Here is an 18,877-nt window from a genome sequence, read left to right as displayed (position 1 = left end):
TTTGATAGACCCAAGGGGCTGGGGCGGAAACTGCGTCGGCCTCTCACAGAGCTTCCGGTCCGTCAGACGGCCCGCTTCCGGTCGAGCCCCGGCCCTGCTCCGCCCCAACCGCGGCGCCTGGCGACCTCCCATTGGCTGTTTAGCACCGAACTACATTTCCCAGCAGCCCTTGCAGCTAAACCGTCCGTACCTGGAGTGGTGCCAACCTGTCTTGGAGGGTTTGAGCCAGCCTTCTGCTTTCCATCTCCCAGGTACAGCCGCAGAGAGAGTGGCTGCTGCCAACCTGACCTCCCTGCGTCCCTGAGAGCTCCGCCGGCCGGCCTCGAGCCTCGCCTTCCCAAGCGCAGACCTCTCGCTCCAAGCGAGGAGACCAGGCTTCCGCACCGGAAACGGGGCACCGGGCGTGACGTCACTGCTGCCTAGGCGCCCAGCCTCCCAGAAGGCACCGCGTCCCTGCCGTCCTCCCCAAGTGACGGCGGCGCACGCCAATAGTCGCCGGCAGCCTGTGAGGACATTCCGAAGGGCGAGGGGTGGGCTTGCCTTCTCGAGCCTAGTTTCCCGGTCTCTCCCCGAGTCTGGGTCTCTGGGCTGTCCCCAGTGAGCGCCCAGGGGCGGCAGAACCCCAAGAGGTGAGGGACTCCGGGAGGGCGGGAACCAGGCTGAGGCGGCCTCTGGGGAGCGGAACAGAGTCTGTTGCTAGGGGAGCCTGGCCGGATAGGTAGCCGGGAGCGCACCCCAGGCAATGCCACCAGCTGGGCTTTGCGGTGAAGGTGCCCCTTGGCCACTGGGAGAGGCTGCAGAGCGGGCCTGGCCTGGTGGGCCCTACTGGGATGTCCCCTGTCGGTCAGCAGGCCACGTACACACCTCATGCAGCCTTGCGTTTGCTCCTTGAACCATCAGCAACCCCCGGAAGGGCATCCGAGGGACTTGCGGTCCAAGGGACGCACTGAGGCCAGATTCGGTGGCCAAGTTGACTTGTAAACAGATGCCCTCGGTATTGGACCCCGGATTTCCTGTCTTCTGGCCCATTGCTTCTTCTACCAGCATGAGTTAAACCTTTCTTCCTAGTGGAGTTTGCACTTCATTTTCTCATGAGGATGGCCCTTGAGGTTTGAACATCTTATGGTTTCATTCTCAGGATATTCCTTTCAGGCCTTGCTAAGAGTATCGGGTCAGGGTTCTTCCTTACGGTTGTGAGTTCCCTACCGTAGTTTATCTTTCCTTTTTGATTTAGATCTCATGTGGCCTCACTTTGCAAGACACATACTGGAGTGCAGGCATCTCCAGCCTGACTCATGGTTTCTCTCATCTGCAGCGTGACTGACAGGTTTCCTCCAGTAAGAGGTGACTCTTGAAGCTCTGCAGAAACAAGTGTGTGTGTGATTTCAAGGCACGATGGCTGCAAAAGTGGTTCCTATACCCCTAAAGCCAAAGAGGTCCTTTATACTGAGAGTTCCTCCTAACTCCAAGCTGGGCCAAGATCTACTCCGAGATGCTACTAGTGGGCCCAAGACCATTCACCAGCTGGTTCTGGAGCATTTCCTCACCTTCTTGCCCAAGCCAAGCCTAGTCCAGCCCAGTCAGAAAGTCAAGGAGACCTTGGTTATTGTGAAGGATGTGAGCTCAAATCTTCAGAACAGAGGTAAGAAGCACATACTGTTTTACTAGAAGAGAAGGGGATGGTACTGGGGGCTGAGCTAGACTTCCTTGTTAGTAATGAATTCAAGTTAGGTTGGTGGGTTTTGGAAAAGAGTTGATTCCAATAAGTCAACGTGCCAGGGAGAGGGAGTATTTTTTTTCTCAAGCTGGAGCTTGAATGGTTTGCTAAGTGTGTGTAAAGCCACAGAATAAACAGTGTGTATCTTTTCTGTAGTGTCAGTTTTACCCAGACATTGGGGGAGGGGGAGTATCTTTTTAGGATAAAGGAATGTGGTGAATTATTGAATTGACTTCAGCTTATGTGGAATTTTGTTAACTTTTGTGCTTGCTGTGGGCATCTTCAGACTTTACCTTTCCCCATCCTTCCCCTTAGTAGTAATGGGAATTTTAAAAGGTGCTTAGGGGAATATCCTTTTCATAGTGAAGAGACCCCATATAGGTTCAAGACCCTGTGGTTTGTGGATTGATCTCTGACTGGGCTCATAGGAACAGAAAAAGCCTTGAGTTACCTACCAAAGGAATGAGGACAGCCTGGCTTCAAGGTGTGGGTAGAGTCTCCATATTAGAGTCACTGACTTTTCTATTAACTACAGCTTCCTCTTTCCCCAGTGCAACCTCATCCCTTAGTGAAGCTTCTACCCAGAGAAGGAATCCAGCAGAAACAGGAGACAGTGTCTCTGTGTTTGAAAGCTGAGTCTGAGGTGGGTTCAGTTTTCCTGTTCACTGTTTGAGTGCATCACCTTCTCTACTCTTGCAGCCCTCCCGTATATATAAACCCACTCTTGGGAGTCAGCAGGGAGATGGGGCTCTTTCTTTACTGCCTCCTTGGACAGTCATTTTTTTTTCCCTCTGGCTCCTCTCTGAGCCAGGCTTTCCTGTCTGCATGGGACTTTTAGATCCCTTTTGCCATCCCTTCCCTGATCTTGGTCTTTCTTAACAGCAGGGCTGTCAAGGAACCTCTGTTACTAAGAGGAAGGGGGCCTGTTGCTCTTTCAGGAGCTGGTGGTCTTTGAGGATTTGAATGTATTTCACTCCCAAGAAGAATGTGTAAGCTTGGATCCTGTTCAGCAGCCCACCTCAGAGATTCAAGACAACAGCATTGGGGAGATGATGTTACTGGGTAAGAAATCAAGTCCCTTGTGTGTTCAGATTGAAGGCTATGGGAAAAGCATGTTCTATTTCATCTCAGACTTTTTTGAGACATTGTGCACACCAGCTAAGTACATGTTTATGCACATTTAATTTTTGATTTATTCCATGTGGCAGAGCCTTCTCCAGCTGTGAGTGGCCATTTTCCCTGTATCTTGAGGGCAGTAAGGAGGGGACTTCTCTTGGTAAGCAAGACTTGAGGTTGATATACTCACATCAAATATCTAAACAGATAGAAAATGCGAGTATACTGTTTCTGAATCTCTGCACCCAGTGGTATTCTCCCCACAGATATATTTTACATCAGTGTATTTATTGGACATATGACTAATTTTTTTAAGTCTTTTTTTTTTTCTTGATGTTCAATAGCTGTGAAGCCTACTAGTGAAAGAGAAAATATATCCCACTTTTGATGGAAATAACATCTGGCACTTATTAAGCACTTGTGTGCCAATATGTGCTAGACACTTCTGACTACTTTGCATGCATTTATTATCTCATGTAATTCTTATGATAGTACTGTGGTGTATAGGAATCATTACTATTTCATAGATGATGGAACTGAAGCAGAGAAAAGTTAAGAAATTTGCTAAAGGTCACACAGCAGTAGGTAGTAGAGCAGGGATTTGGACTCAGGGAATCTAACACCAGAGCACAGTCTTGGCCCAGTACAGTACTGCCTCCTTACTGCATTTCTCTTAGTTTCATCAGTGAATTTCCTATATGGTTGGTGAATGAAGCCTTCTTCATTTGTACTCATTTCCCAGTAGTGGCTAACAGGTGCTACATAGGAACTCATCTGGCAGCAGCTTCTCTGTAAGCTGCTTAGAGATGCTTCAGTTTTTCCCTAGAAATATACTGCTACCCAGGGTCCCTCAAAAATCATTTTGCTGAGTGCCTAATACTTTTTACCTTGCCTTCAAGACTGGTTCTGAGGCTGAGGTTTTGTGAGTTGCCTAGGGTGACAGAAATACATAATGATTACTCAATTCTGTAGTTGTCTTATCCTGTATGGTTGGGGTGGTGGTACATAATAGGCCTGGTTAATTTCCCATAGATTATTATATGTAATATTTTATTTTAGGACACTGTATAAACAGATCAGATTTATTACACTGAGTTTTTCCTGAGTCTTAGGCAAAGCTAGCATTTATTTTGGGTGACTGACTGTTGGGCATGTTGCCAACTCCAGGAACACTTTGGCCCTGCACGTTGAGGACCTGAGACCTAATCCTCACCCTCTCCTTTCTTCTCCCTTATCCATACTCTGAAGCTGATGATTTAAGCTTAGAGTCATTCACCACATTTAATAAATGCTGTTTTCCCCTCAGGCAGGGTTGGGTTTTGGAGTTGATATTCAGGAGGTTAAAAATATATATAATGCTCCATTTCTACCCTCTAAGAGCTTCTAAGTTACAGCTGTAAAGAGCTTTGATAAGTCAAGGCAGGATTTGGACCCAGGAGCAGAGTTTGGAAGAACACGGATTTGATTTTAAATGAGATTCAGTCCATGGCAGGAAATAAAATGAGGTTATCCTCTGGGCACTTGGACATTGGGGATTGGAGCTCAGATGTAAAGATGTAGAGATTTGGGAGTCATCAGCATATAGCTGATAGTTGAAATAGTAACATTTGGTCGGTTTGCAAAGGGAAAAGTGTAAGGGAATGAACCTCGTGGGGACAGGAATCAAAAGGAAGGCCCTTGACAGAGGAAGACAGAATATGTGTTTCAGTCCAAGTAAACCACATGAAAACAACCAAAAAGATAGAGCACTTAAATTCTCAGTGAGATAGTTCTTATGGTTGTATCTGCCCTCTACTGTGGTAAGAGAATATACCTTTCCAAGATTGATACAAATTGACTACATACTATGCAACAAAAACACAATAGAGTCCAAAGAGTAGAAATTATACATTAGGATCTATCACAATGCAATACAACTAGAAATTAATAATGAAATCAGAGAAAACAATTTCTTTCTACCAGTAAAGTTTAAAACTATTAAGTAACTTCGGGTCAAAGGAGTAATACAAATTTAAATCGCATAATTTTTCTGCATAACACTGTATCAGAATCTATGGTATAATCTAAAGTGGTACCCATAAGAATATGCAGGGATGAAAAAAATGTATACTGGTTTACAGAAATTAATTAAGCCTCTGATTTACAGTTAGGAAAACAAGGTAAGGGAAAACAGGAACAAAATATTAATAAATACAAACTTAAAAATCAATAAGTTAAAAATAGAAAAAATAGAGGAACTAATAAGTAGAATGATTTACACACAAATAGATAAACCAATTTCCATAGAGGAAACTGAAATTGTCAGAAAACTAGTCCCACACACAAGAAAAAGGACCAGCCTTAGTTTCACAGAAAATTCTTGTAAATCTTTAAAAATTTGACACTTCAAATTCTGTGAGAACTTTCAGAGTATAGAAGAAGAAGGAAAACTTCCAGGTTCTTTTTATGACATTAGTGTAACAAAGATATCACAATCTGATGAAAATTGCAATGACCAAGTAAGATTTATTCCAGGAATACAAAAATGATTTAGTCATAGAAAGTCTATTTGTTATAAGTCTGTCCATCTGAAAATAAAAAGAAATAGCCTATGATCATTTTCATAGTTATTGAAAAGATACTTGACAAAATACAAACCTCTTCTTCATAAGAACACTTAACAAACTAGTGACTAATGGATACTTCCTTAATGGGCTACATATCCTTTCAGCCAGCATCATCTTTAATGGGAAACACTGGGGGCATTCCCACTAGAATTAGGAATACAACAGTGAAGCCCACTACCACTACTACTGTCTAATATTTTGTTTCAGGTATTACCGAGTGCAGTTAAATGAGAAGGAAAATAGCCGTATTATAAGAACTTAAGAGAAAGATAAAACTACACCTATTTACATATAATATAATTGTGTAGCTGGAAAATCCTAGAGAATGTCTGAAAGCTTATTCCAAATAATAAGCATTTAGTAAGGCAATGAGATGTAAAATTATTATACCGAAATCATTAATGTAAACACAGTCATTTAGAAGGTATACAGTAGGAACAAAAAAGATTAAACACCTAGGAATAAACTTAAGAAGTGCGCAAAAATTGTGAGGAAAACTTTAAAACACTTCTAAAGGACACAGAAGTAGATTTGAATGAATGGAAAGAAGTATCATGTTCTTGGTGGGGAAGATTTTAACATAAAAAAAGGTCAGTTCTCCCCAAATTGATTTATGAATTCAATGTAATCCCTTTAACAAAACCAATAGGATTTTTTCCCCTGGAACTAGGCAGTCCGATCTCAAATTCAAATGGAAAAATAACTACAAGTAACGGAGAAAATTGAAAAGAAGAGCAGTGGCGCAGGAGGGTTCTAGCCGTATCAGGTATTAAAGCAGCCTCTAAAGCCTGTCATGAAAACAGTATATAGTATTGGCATGTGACTAGATAGACCAATGGGATGGAATAAGAAGTCCAGGGACCTCCCTGGTGGCGCAGTGGTTAAGAATCCGCCTGCCAGTGCAGGGAACATGGGTTCGATCCCTGGTCGGGGAAGATCCCACATGCTGCAGAGCAACTAAGCCCATGCACCACAACTACTGAAGCCCGTGCTCTGCAACAAGAGAAGCCACTGCAATGAAGAGGCCGCGGACTGCAACGAAGAGTAGCCCCCGCTCTCTGCAACTAGAGAAAGCCCCACGCGCAGCGAGAAAACCCCACGCGCAGCATCAAAGACCCAACGTAGCCAAAAATAAACTAATTAATAACAAAATTAATTAAGTAAAAAAAAAGTGCAGAAATAGGTTCAAATACACATGAGGACTTAGTTTGTGATAAAGTTGGAATCTCCAATCAGCAAGGTAAAGAGGGACTTTTTGATAAAAGGTGTTGTGACAACTTAGTAGCCATTTGGTGAATCATACCTTACTTTGCACACCAAGAAAAACTCCCAGTGGATCAAAGGGTGAATTCCTTTATAACTGTGGCCTAGGAAGGCTTTTCTAATTAAGACTCAAAAATCCAGAAGTCTTGAAAGAAAAGATCAATAAAGTAAATACATAAAAATTTTAAGGGCTTCCCTGGTGGCACAGTGGTTGAGAGTCCACCTGCCGATGCAGGGGACACGGGTTCGTGCCCCGGTCTGGGGAGATCCCACATGCTGTGGAGCAGCTAGGCCCGTGAGCCATGGCCGCTGACCCTGCGCATCTGGAGCCTGTGCTCCGCAACGGGAGAGGCCACAACAGTGAGAGGCCCGCGCACCGCAAAAAAAAAAAAAATTTTAAACTTCTGTATGACAAAATAAAAAATATCTGAGCAAATAAAATGCAGTAAATTGGAGGTAAATATTTGCACCTTATATCAGACAAAAGCCTAATTTATTAAGAATTTATTAAGAATTTCTAGAAATTGGGAATTTGTTAAGAATTATTAAGAATTTCTAGAAATTGGGAACAGAAAGATCAACAGATTTTCTCAGAAATACAAATTACTCTAAAATACATGAAAGAGGGCTTCCCTGGTGGCACAGTGGTTAAGAAACCGCCTGCCAATGCAGGGAACATGGGTTCGAGCCCTGGTCCAGGAAGAGCCCACATGCTGCGGAGCAACGAAGCCCATGCGCCACAACTACTGAGCCTGTGTTCTAGAGCCTGCAAGCCACAACTACTGAAGCCCATGCGCCTAGAGCCCATGCTCTGCAACACGAGAAGCCACTGCAACGAGAAACCTGCACACGGCAACAAAGAGTAGCTCCTGCTCATTGCAACTAGAGAAAGCCCACAAGCAGCAATGAAGACCCAACGCAGCCAAAAATAAATTAATTAATCAATAAAAGAAATTTTAAAAATAAAATACATGAAAGATGTCCAGCCCTTCTCATAATTAGAAATGCAAATAAAACCTTTACTGAGTTACCTTTTTTAAAAAAAATCTATCAGATTTATAGAAATCAGAAACTTAACACATTGGTGGTGAGGTTGTTGGGAGATGGGTATATTGCTGGTGGGCATGCAGAATGGTACAGTTCCTGTTTATGAGAATCTGTAATTACCCATATTACAGATGCATTTACCTTTTGATCTAGCAGACCCACTTCAGGGAATCTGAATTACAGATAATAGCAATAGCACACATTCAAAATAATGTACAAACAGGGTTTATTCATTGTGGTATTGTTTGTAAAAACAAAGTTGAAAACAATCCAAGTGTTTCTGCAGGGGGCTGGTTGAATACGGTATGTTTCCACACATCATACCATGATAATCTCTGTGCACTGGAATATAGTGACTGAAGTAAGGCAAGTAGCAGAAATATACATAGTGTACTACCTTTTATGTAAGAAATGGGGAGAAAAAGAAAACGTATTGCCTAAAGAAACAATGGGAAAACAAAAAGAAATTAATAAAAACTGCTACCTGTCTGGGGAATGAATAGAATGGATGGAGAGGGATGAGAGTAATGCTCTCTGTGTATACTTTTTCATGTTTTGATTTTTTGAGCCATATAAATATATTAGCTACTAAAATTATTTTATTTTTAAAGTTAGTACAGTAAAGGAAGGTAAAATACAGTTTCCCATGAACAACACAGGGATAAGGGGTGCTGACCCCCCCAGCAGTCAAAAATCAATGCATAATTGATAGTCAGCCCTCCATACCCGCTGTTCCCCTATATCCATGGTTCTGCATCTGCAGATTCACCCAACCTTGGATTGCACAGTACTGTAGTACTTATTGTTGAAAACATTCTGCGTATAAGTGGACTTTCGCAGTTCAAACCTGTGTTGTTGAAGTCAACTGTATTTTCATTGACCCTTTCAGAAAAATAAGAAAAATCTTATGAGTTTCAACTAATTGTTCTGAAAACAGATATTTAGCTCTTTAATATAACCTAATGTTTATAATCATTTATAAAATGCTGATGGTAATTCCTGAAAACTGAGAATAAACCTGCTATCACTATTAATATCATTAACTAATTTTCTAAAGCAAGAAGATAAGAAAAAGGGGTTGAGAAGAATGAATATTGGAAAGAGAGGGAACCAAAATATGATTTGTACTTAGAAAATCTAAAAGGATCAACTAAAACATTATTATATTTAATAGTTTTAAAGTAGGTTGATAGGAATAAGTATTTAACAATCAATAAATAACATTCTTTTTTTTTAAATTTATTTTTGGCTGTGTTGGGTCTTCATTGCTGTGCGTGGGCTTTCTCTAGTCGTGGTGAGAGGGGGCTACTCTTCCTTGCGGTGCACGGGCTTCTCATTGCAGTGGCTTCTCTTGTTGCGGAGCACAGGCTCTAGTCTGGTGGCACGTGGGCTCAGTAGTTGTGGCTTGTGGGCTCTAGAGCGCAGCCTCAGTAGTTGTGGCACACGGGCTTAGTTGCTCCGTGGCATGTGGGATCTTCCCGGACCAGGGCTTGAACCCATGTCCCCTGCACTGGCAGGTGGATTCTTAACCACTGTGCCACCAGGGAAGCCCAATAAATAGCATTCTTAAATAAACACAAAATAATGAGAGCTGTCATTCAGAATGACTGTAAGATAGGAGTAAACTAGAGAAATGTTTTATTGGTAAATAGAAAAGATTCTTAAATATTGGAGAGAAACAGGTCTAAACTGGAAAACTAAAATCATGTAAAATAAAGATAGCAGTGCCCTCCAAATTTATTTATACTGTAAATACACTCAGTCAAATTTGTGAAAAGGTAGAAGTGGATGTTCTGACTGGTTTTACCAATATTAGACATGCTACAAACAACAAACAGTGTGACACTAAACTCCAAATGTATTAGAGTTAACTGTAATAATAAGGCATAAAAGAATGGCTAGAGGACTTCCCTGGGTGCACAGTGGTTAAGAATCCACCTGGTAATGCAGGGGACACAGGTTCAATCCCTGGTCCAGGAAGATATCTCACATGCCGCAGAGCTCCTAAGCCTGTGCGCCTAGAGCCCGTGCTCCACAACAAAGAGAAGCCACCACCATGAGAAGCCTGTGCACCGCAACAAAGAGTAGCCCCCGCTCGCCACAAAAAGAGAAAGCCCGTGCACAGCAACGAAGACCCAATGCACCCAAATAAATTAATTAATTTAAAAAATACCTTTTTAAAATAAAAATGGCCAGGAAACAATAGAAATTTATGAGATTTTAAGACTAATTTTTTTTTCTGGTTTTAAGTTGTGGAGTTATTATAGAGGGAGACTTCCATTAATATATCAGTAGTGATTGATAAAGAGATTAAGATTTGTAATATATAAAATTTATTTAAATTTATAAAAGTCTCAGCCCAATAGATAAATTACTAGTTTGCAGTAATCAAAGTGCAAAGTAAAGCTACAACGAGAAACCATTGTATACCTATTAAATATTTGAAAATTATATCTACTGCCAGCAAGATTAGGTAAAATTGATAACCACATGTTGATGATTGTATTGAAATTTGTACAGCTTGTTTGGAAAGTAGTATAACAGTTCATACCAAGAGCTGTGATAAAAATTGGCATGTGCTTTGACCCAGCATTTTCATTATCCTAAGGGAATCATTAAAAGAAATAATTTAAAAGAAAAAATTCTATTGGTGTGAAACTGCTAAATCCAGCAGAGATTCATATTCTAGCTTCATGTTCAGTCACATTATCTAAGTGGTTGATTTAATCCTTTACTTTAATCTCAGTAAGTTGCCTGGAGTTAGACAAATCCCTTGTCACGTCACCTGTTCAGAGCATACTTTTTTTTTTTTTCCACTTTGTTGCCTAATCTTTATAATTTGTTATTTTACACAGACTTTTTTTGGGAAATGCAAATGCAGAAAAGTCTACAGATCCTAAGTGTACAGCTCAGATTTTCACAAAATGTACACATTTATCTAACCACACCCAAAATTGACTATTCCTAACAGCCCAGAAATCCCTCTGTGCCCCCTGCTCAGTCACTGCTCTCCTTCCTCCCCCAAAATGACAACTATTGACTTCTAACATAGTTTCATTTTATCAATTGTAGTAATCCTTTAGTGTCCAAATAATAATCCATTGTGTGAATATGCTGTACCTTCTTTAGTTGTGGTCATTTGAATTTTTCCAGTTTTTCACTATATTGGATATTATAATATTACCTAATACTATAATATTTTAATATTTAATGTAGTGAAAACCTGGAAGTAACTCATCTTACCATTCACTTACTAGCCTCCTAAAGATTACAAGTAGTACCCTTTAGTATTTATGTCCTTCATCCCCTGGTCCTTATTAGCTCAGTGCTCTACACAGAATATAAGGTCAGTATGAACTTGTTGAATGAGTAGTTGGTGCTTATTCAGAAAACAAACAAATGAAATATTTTAATGTAGTCCCACTCATTCCAATTTTTAAAGAAAAGTAAAAAGAGGACTGTGTGCTTGCATTATGGGGTATGGAAAGATTTATCAGTCATGTATCCCACCCTCATTAAGGGTAGAAAAGTGTTGATGGCAATTATCAGCCAGTCCTCAGATTTCTGACTTTCAAGGTTATTGTTTCATGAGAAATCTGACTTGTTTTTTCCTGCCTGGTATCGTAGCCCTCAAAAGTTATTAAATTCTCTCTCTGTTTCAACAGTCAGTGGCAGTAATCCTGAGGGTGAAGATCTTCAGAAAGAACCTGTAGAGAATGAAGATCAGAGAGAAAAGTCTTCAGATTGTGATGAAATTGATTGCTCCGTGGTCTCTGAGCAACCTCCAGATTGCCAGAAAGAGGAAGGACTAAATACATGCATTCCAAAGGAAAGGAAAATGAGAAATCTTTTAGTTACCATCGAAAATGATACTCCACTAGAGGAACTCTCAAAATATGTGGATATCAGTGTTATCGCACTTACCAGAAATCGGAGAACAAGAAGATGGTATACTTGTCCACTGTGTGGGAAACAGTTTAATGAAAGTTCTTACCTTATTTCCCACCAGAGGACTCACACTGGAGAAAAACCCTATGACTGTAGTCACTGTGGGAAAAGCTTCAATCATAAAACAAACCTTAATAAACATGAGCGAATCCATACAGGAGAGAAACCTTATTCATGTTCTCAGTGTGGGAAAAACTTTCGTCAGAATTCTCATCGGAGTCGCCATGAAGGAATCCATATAAGGGAGAAGATATTTAAGTGTCCAGAATGTGGGAAAACCTTCCCAGGAAACAAAGAATTTGTGATTCATCTGCAGAGTCACGAGGCTGAGAGGCCATATGGTTGTACAAAGTGTGGGAGGAGGTTTGGTCGGCTGTCAAACTGTACCCGGCATGAAAAAACCCATTCAGCATGTAAGACCCGAAAACAGAAGTGGGATCGGGAAAGGTCTGATGGTCCTGCCTCAACCTGAAATATTCCTTAAGGAATTCTGAATTCCCAGGCTATCTGAAAAGATACGGATAAGAAAACCTAATTATAGCCAAAATTGGATAAATACCCATGTTTGCTGAAACCTCAAGTTTTTAGAAAATTCACAGGGGGGAAGAAAAAAAAAACAAAAACATCCTCAAGGGCTATACCTCAGTTAGCAACCAGGCTTTTTGGACTAGAGCTTTTGTGAACTTGTATAACAGTGTACAGGTCACAGACCCCTTCCCTGAAAAATGCTTTGAAATATGAGTCTGGGGGCTGCTTACCTTCAAGGTGAAGAGTGATGAGTGTCCTGAAAGTATATCCAGCTTTTCCCCCACATAGGAATTCACACTTGAGAAATAATGTAAAGGTCCTTATCTGGAACTGTGTTCCCCTAAAAGAACCAAACTACTGATTTGTTAAGTCAACAGCTTCTACTAGCAACTCATATAACCCTCTAAGGATACCCTTAAAGCCTGAGAGTTGAAAGGGGTTGTTTACTTTGGAATTTAGGAAAATACAGCAAGTGAATGTCAAGGACTTACTCTGTCATTTGTATGTGATCTAATGACGAATTTCAATAACATTTGCAGTTTGTGGTGAAAAGTGACTGTTTTACAGAAATCCTTTTCACAGCATTATTTAAAAGTGTCTGCTTTTCTCACTGTATTTTGTTCCGCAATTAATTGCTCACACGGCTCTCTCATGCCTTTCCCTTGCCAAAAGAAGTTTGGGTCGCTCAGGCCTGGCCACCCAGCCCCGCTCCTGGAAAAGCTCTTTAGAATCTTGCCCCTCTGTTGAGTCTAGAAGAAAACCTGCTAGGAAGGAAACCGCAAGAGGAGGAGGAGGACGTTGGCTTGGATCCATGGCTGGTCAGTAAACTTGCCATATGCGTATTTCCCATCAGACCTTTGGCAATGGGTGGTCACTACCTCACAAGCAAAGTGTTTTACTTTTAGAAATTATGTCTTCAATAGCTAGCTCACATTACCCCTCAGGAGACAGGGTTCCAGTGTCCTCATTGTAGTGGATATTTGTTCTCTTTGGCCTCCTGATACCCAGACTCCTGACTTGTCTGCCAGAGGCAGGGCCAGCGGTGCCTTCACGGGACCGATCCTGTGGTGCGTCATTTTAAGGATTCTTGATCAGTCTTGCTATTCTTAGATTTCCTAAGGTTTTACATTGTATTTTGATTGGAATAGGTTAAAATCCTATATATCAGTACTATTGGGGGAAAATTACCTTTACAAATTTTGTTTCCTATCCAGAAACATATCTTTCCATTGATTAGAGTATTCCTAAGTTTTTCTAATTTTCTTCATGTAAGTTCTACACAATGTTGTTACTGTAAATAGTTTTCTTCATTATATTTTTCTAGTTGGTTATTGCTCTTACATAGGAAAGTTATTTTTAATTATATATTTGCAAAACTAGCCACTTCTCTGAATGTAATGTTCAGTAATTTTGTAATTTCTCAGTTCTGTTAAAATTTGTGGTTAAAAATTATACCATCTACAAATAGTAGTTTTGTTTCTTCCTTTATGCCTATTGCTCTTTTTTGTTAAAATATGTGGTTCTTAAGCTTTGTTGTTGTACAGAGCATGCTAAAAGGATATTTTATGATACAATTCAGTCCTGAGTCCTAATTAAAGATAGAAAAAGAAACCCCAACATTTAAAGCCACACTGAAACAGTCTTTATCAATGTTGTCTTTCAAGCCTACTGTATCCTTTAAAATAAGGGACAAAACTGGCTGCCAGCATTATTCTCTTATTCCTTTGCAAGTCTGGCCAGGGTCCACCCAGTTATTGTGCAGAGGGACCCACCTATGCACCCAGAAAACTTAAATGGCTGCCGGGCAGTGACAGGAGAGGATGAGGTCCCGGGGGCAAGATGGTCCTGTTCCCTGCCCAACAGTCAGGCCACAAGGTCCCCAAGATGTTTGGGTTGGTGATGCTCCCGTGACCCAAACCCCCTCCCTACACCCAGCAAGTGCCTTCCGTGCCCCGCCAGTAAAGTGTGCAAGGTCAAGGTCCCTGGGAGGGCACCCCGAGAAGCTGTTAAGACAACAAGTAAGTGCTTGACAAGGAGCCTGACAACAGCTAATGAGAAAAAGTAAACACAACAACGAATGGTTTTCCAGTAGAGCAGTAAAGTCCAGTTAGAAAATATGAAGGACCAAAGATCCTATTCCTACAGCAGCTATAAATCTAAAGCACACATCCTCTAAAGCCTTGGCACCAGGCCCTGGGTTGTAATGGGGAGCAACAAACCCATGGAGTTTCCCAGGGTGTGGGGTGTCGGTGGGGGCAGAAATACAGTAAATCTCAAAAACAGGTATGCAGCTACACACAAGTGCTAGGAAGGAAAGGCTGCTAGGAGTGATACCGGTGGGTTTTCTAGGGAGGACTTCTGGGGAAGTGACATTTAAACTGAGACCAGAAGGATGAGATGGGGGAGGAAGGGAGCAGCGAAGGGATGTTCCAGTAATAAGACATGAACAGATAATCTTCAGATAAACATGAGTGGCTAAAATAAATATATGAAAGAACGTTTGGCCTTAATAGTAATCTAAGAATTATATATTGAAAGAACAAGATACCATTTTAGGTGCATTAAATGAGCAGGTTTTGTGTGTGTGTGTGTGTGTGTGTGTGTGTGTAAATGTTTGGCTTGGCAGAAGAGGGATGATAGCAGCATCCATTTACTGTGACAAGAATGTTAAAACTATTACTCCTTGACCCAGCAATTCATCTTCTATGTACAAGGGGAGGTATCACAACATCATAATGCTGAAAAAATTAGAAATGACCTAAATGGTTGGATAAATAGGGTGGCATATTATAAAGCTAATAAAAATAATGCTTTTCATTAACCTTAGTCATCAGGGTGAGTCTCATCCTCTCCACTCTCTCGAGCCCACTCCAGCTTCACCTCCAATTCCAACACTTCACTAAACATTTATAGAATATTTCACCCAACAGCAGCAGAATACACATTCTTTTCAAACTCACATGAAGCATCACCAAGATAGACCACATCTGGGCCATGGAACACACCTCAGCAAATTTAAAAGAATAGAAATCACAAAATATGTTCTCAGATCACAATGAGATTAAACTAAACTAGAAGTTAATAACAAAGTTGGCTGAAAAATCCCAAAATATTTGGAGATTTAACAGCACACATCTAAGTAACAAATGGGTCAAAGAAGAAGTCTCAAGAAAAAATTTAAAATATTTTAAACTAAATGAAAATGGAAATAAAACTTATGAAAATTTTGGGATGCAGTGAAAGCAATGCTTAGAGGGAAATTTATAGCATTGGATACATATATTAGAAAAGAATAAATATCTAAAATCAATCATCTAAGTTTCTACCTTATGATCTACAAAAGAGGAAATTAAATCCAAACAGAAGAAAAGATAAAATAAAAATTAGAAAAGAAATCAAAGAAATTAAAAGTAGGAAATCAATAGAGAAAATCAACAAGATCAACAGAGAAAAATCAACAAAATCAAAAGCTGGTTCTTTGAAAAGATCAATACAATTGATAAACCCCTAGCCAGGCTAACTAACAAAAGAAGAGAGAAGGCACAAATTACTATTATCAGAAATGAAAAAAGGGGGCCATCACTATGAATCCTGTGGGCAAGAAAATGATAATAAAGGAATATTATGAATAACTCTATGCCTATAAATTTGATAACCTAGAGGAAATGGACCAATTCCTTGAAGGACACAATCTACCAAAACTCACTCAAGAAAAAATAATCAGAATAGGCCCATATTAAAGAAACTGAATAATAACCTTCCAAAACAGCACTGGGCACAGATGGTTTCATTATGAATGCTATAAAATGTTTAAGGAAGAAATTATGCCAATTTTCTACCATCTCTTCCAGAAAATACAAGCAAAAGGAACACTTCCTAACTCATTCTGTGAGTCCAGCATTACCCAAATACCAAAACCAGACAAAGCCATTACAAGAAAGGAAAACTACAGCTAATATCTCTCACGGATATTCACACCAAAATTCTCAACAAAATATTATCAACTTGAATCCAATAGTGTATAAAAAGAATTATCTATGATGATCAAATGAAATTTATTCCAGGTATGCAAGTCTGGTTCAACATTTCAAAGCAATGAACGTTAAAAAAAAAAAAAAGAAAAATCATATAATCAGATCAGCTGTAGAAAAAGCATTTGACAAAATCCAACACCCCTTTGTGATAAAAACCCTCAGCAAACTAAAAATAGAGGGAAACTTCCTCAACTTGATAAAGAACATGTATAAAAACTTACAGCCAACATCATAATTAATGGTCAGAAACTAGACGCCTTCCCACTAAGATCAGGAATAAGAAACAAAGATCAGGAACAAGGATATCCCCTCTCACCACTCCTATTCAACACCTACTGGAAGTTCTAGCAAATGCAATAGGACAAGGAAATAAGGACTTCTCTGGAGGTCCAGTGGTTAGGACTCCGCGATTTCACTGCTGAGGACCCAGGTTCAATGCCTGATTAGGGAAATAAGAGCCCACAAGATGCACGTTGTGGCCAAAAAAACAATTTCTTTGATCCTAAGACCAATGCCACATATTTTAGGCTTTTGTTATGATACTCTCCACATCTCTGTACTGAATTAGTCAGTTATTGCTGCAGTGGTACTTAGGGAAGATATCCCAAAACTCAGTTGATTATAGTAAGCATTTGTTTTTCTCACTCCTGGGTCTACAGGTTGGTTGAGGTGGCTCTGCTTCACCCTAGACTTCAGGTTGGATTGAGGTCTGATTCTCGTGTCACGTTCTGGAACCTGGACTAAAGGGGCAGCAGCTACCTGGTGAAGTCCTTCTTGTGGTAATCATGGCAGCGCAAGAGCCAAACCAAGCTGCACAAGCAGATTTAAGGTCTCATGTTTTGACCACTCACATTTTGCTAAGGAAAGTCACACAGCCAAGTTCAAAGTCAACAGAATAGGAAAGTATATGTTACCCCAAGGGGAAGTGAGTGGGGACTAAATATTTGCCAAACAATAATAGAAAAGATTAAAATCCTTGTCCTCATGGAGATTACATTCTAGTAAAAAGGATAAATATAAACAACTCAGAAATGAAGATAGTGTGGTCAGATAGGATATTCTCGCAAATGTAAGCAAAGGTACAGTCACAAGGATGTCTTACACAGCACATTTGTAATGATAAAACACTGGACAAGGGGCTTCTCTGGTGGCACAGTGGTTAAGAATCCACCTGCCAATGCAGGGGACATGGGTTCGAGCCCTGGTCCTGGAAGATCCCACATGACACAAAGCAACTAAGTCCGTGCGCCCCAACTACTGAGTCCGCATGCCACGACTACTGAAGCCCACGCACCTAGAGCCCATGCGCCACAACAAGAGAAGCCACTGCAATGAGAAGCCCGCGTACTGCAACGAAGAGTAGCCCCCGCTCACTGCAACTAGAGAAAGCCCGTGTGCAGCACCGAAGACACAAAGCAGCCAAAAATAAATTAAAAAAACAAAACTAAACTAAAAAACACTGGACAACCTAAATGTTCATCAATCACAGCTATTTAAACAAAATAATATGTCAACTAAATAGACTGGTGGGGAGGTTCTTTATTATTTTGATAAAATATTTTGAAAAATATTTCAAATTATTTCAATTATTTTGAAAAATAAATGGTATACATTTCCTTTAAAAACAAGGTTAAGTCCGTATGTATTAACATGAAAAGGTGGAACTGATGAAGAGTTTTGGGGTATCTCTCCTAAAATGTTTATGCCAATATAATCCTTTATTTTCATCTACACAAAAGAGATGAGTTTGTAAAACACTCCTTAAGTTATATCTTGGGAATTCTTTGCACATCAGAACTTCCAAATCTACTACAGTCTTTGAGTGGCTGTACTGGATTCCATTATAAGGATGGATCATAATTTACTGAATTGCTCCCCTTTAGATGGACACTTGGGGTATTTCCAAGTGTTACGTCTATTTAGTTTTACAATAATAAACATTTCTATACCTGCATCTTGGCATAATTTTGCAAGAATAATCTACCAGATATTGTGAAGTATTATAAACTTTTTAAAAAGCCTCAAGCTAAAATAGCATGGTATTAGCCCAATAATAAAAGCTCATATCAGTATATCAGAACAGAGAATCTAAAAATATATCTATATCTCTCTATACCTATATTTATATATCTACATCTATTCATCTCTATATGAATTTACAGAGGCATTCAGAGGATGGACTTGGTCATGGAGCTGGATATGTCAGAAACCTGATTCCACCATGTCCTAACTGTGGGACCTTGAGACAGTCACTTAATCTCCTTAAACCCAGGGATGTCCTTGAATGGGGATGATAATGATACCCCATGGCTGCAATATTAAAATAGATATGAAGAGAAAAGTCTCGGCCAACTGGCTAGCACATATTAAGTTCCCAATGCATATTAGATACAATGATCAGCATTTTACAAATGATAAAAGTGGTGTTACAAACAGTGAAGTATGGAAAGGTTATTAAAAAGTAACTGGAGCAATTTCGTAAATATATGAAGAAATGAAATTAGAACCATAAATACAATTTATCGATTTAAACTGCAAAAACCAAAAACCACTAGAAGAAAATATAGCTAAATATTTAAGTAATGAAAGAATGGGGAAGAAAAGCCTAAGAGAACTGG

At 40.0% G+C, this 18,877-nt stretch overlaps 1 protein-coding gene across 1 annotated transcript; it reads left to right on the top strand.

The window, feature by feature from the left end:
* Positions 1-437: 437 nt before the first annotated feature.
* ZNF200 (zinc finger protein 200) lies at positions 438-13,692 on the top strand. The gene is made up of 5 exons (XM_029221245.1): positions 438-629; positions 1,316-1,642; positions 2,269-2,360; positions 2,656-2,779; positions 11,415-13,692. Exons 2-5 carry the CDS (start codon positions 1,396-1,398, stop codon positions 12,167-12,169), a joined length of 1,218 nt encoding a protein of 405 aa, XP_029077078.1. The 5' UTR covers positions 438-629; positions 1,316-1,395; the 3' UTR covers positions 12,170-13,692.
* Positions 13,693-18,877: the final 5,185 nt, after the last annotated feature.

Source organism: Monodon monoceros, unplaced genomic scaffold (assembly GCF_005190385.1).
Source record: "Monodon monoceros isolate NGI ecotype Baffin Bay Population unplaced genomic scaffold, NGI_Narwhal_1 Super_Scaffold_13, whole genome shotgun sequence".
Taxonomy (NCBI): domain Eukaryota; kingdom Metazoa; phylum Chordata; class Mammalia; order Artiodactyla; family Monodontidae; genus Monodon; species Monodon monoceros.
Note: the sequence above shows the minus strand (reverse complement) of the source record. Positions and strands in the feature narration are given on the sequence as shown.

Excerpts from the sequence above, each read along its gene's own strand:
- ZNF200 (XM_029221245.1), top strand. The coding sequence starts at position 1,396 with ATGGCTGCAAAAGTGGTTCCTATACCCCTAAAGCCAAAGAGGTCCTTT. Across the intron at positions 1,643-2,268 it reads CTCAAATCTTCAGAACAGAG|TGCAACCTCATCCCTTAGTG; the intron begins GTAAGAAGCACA and ends CTCTTTCCCCAG. Across the intron at positions 2,361-2,655 it reads GTTTGAAAGCTGAGTCTGAG|GAGCTGGTGGTCTTTGAGGA; the intron begins GTGGGTTCAGTT and ends TTGCTCTTTCAG.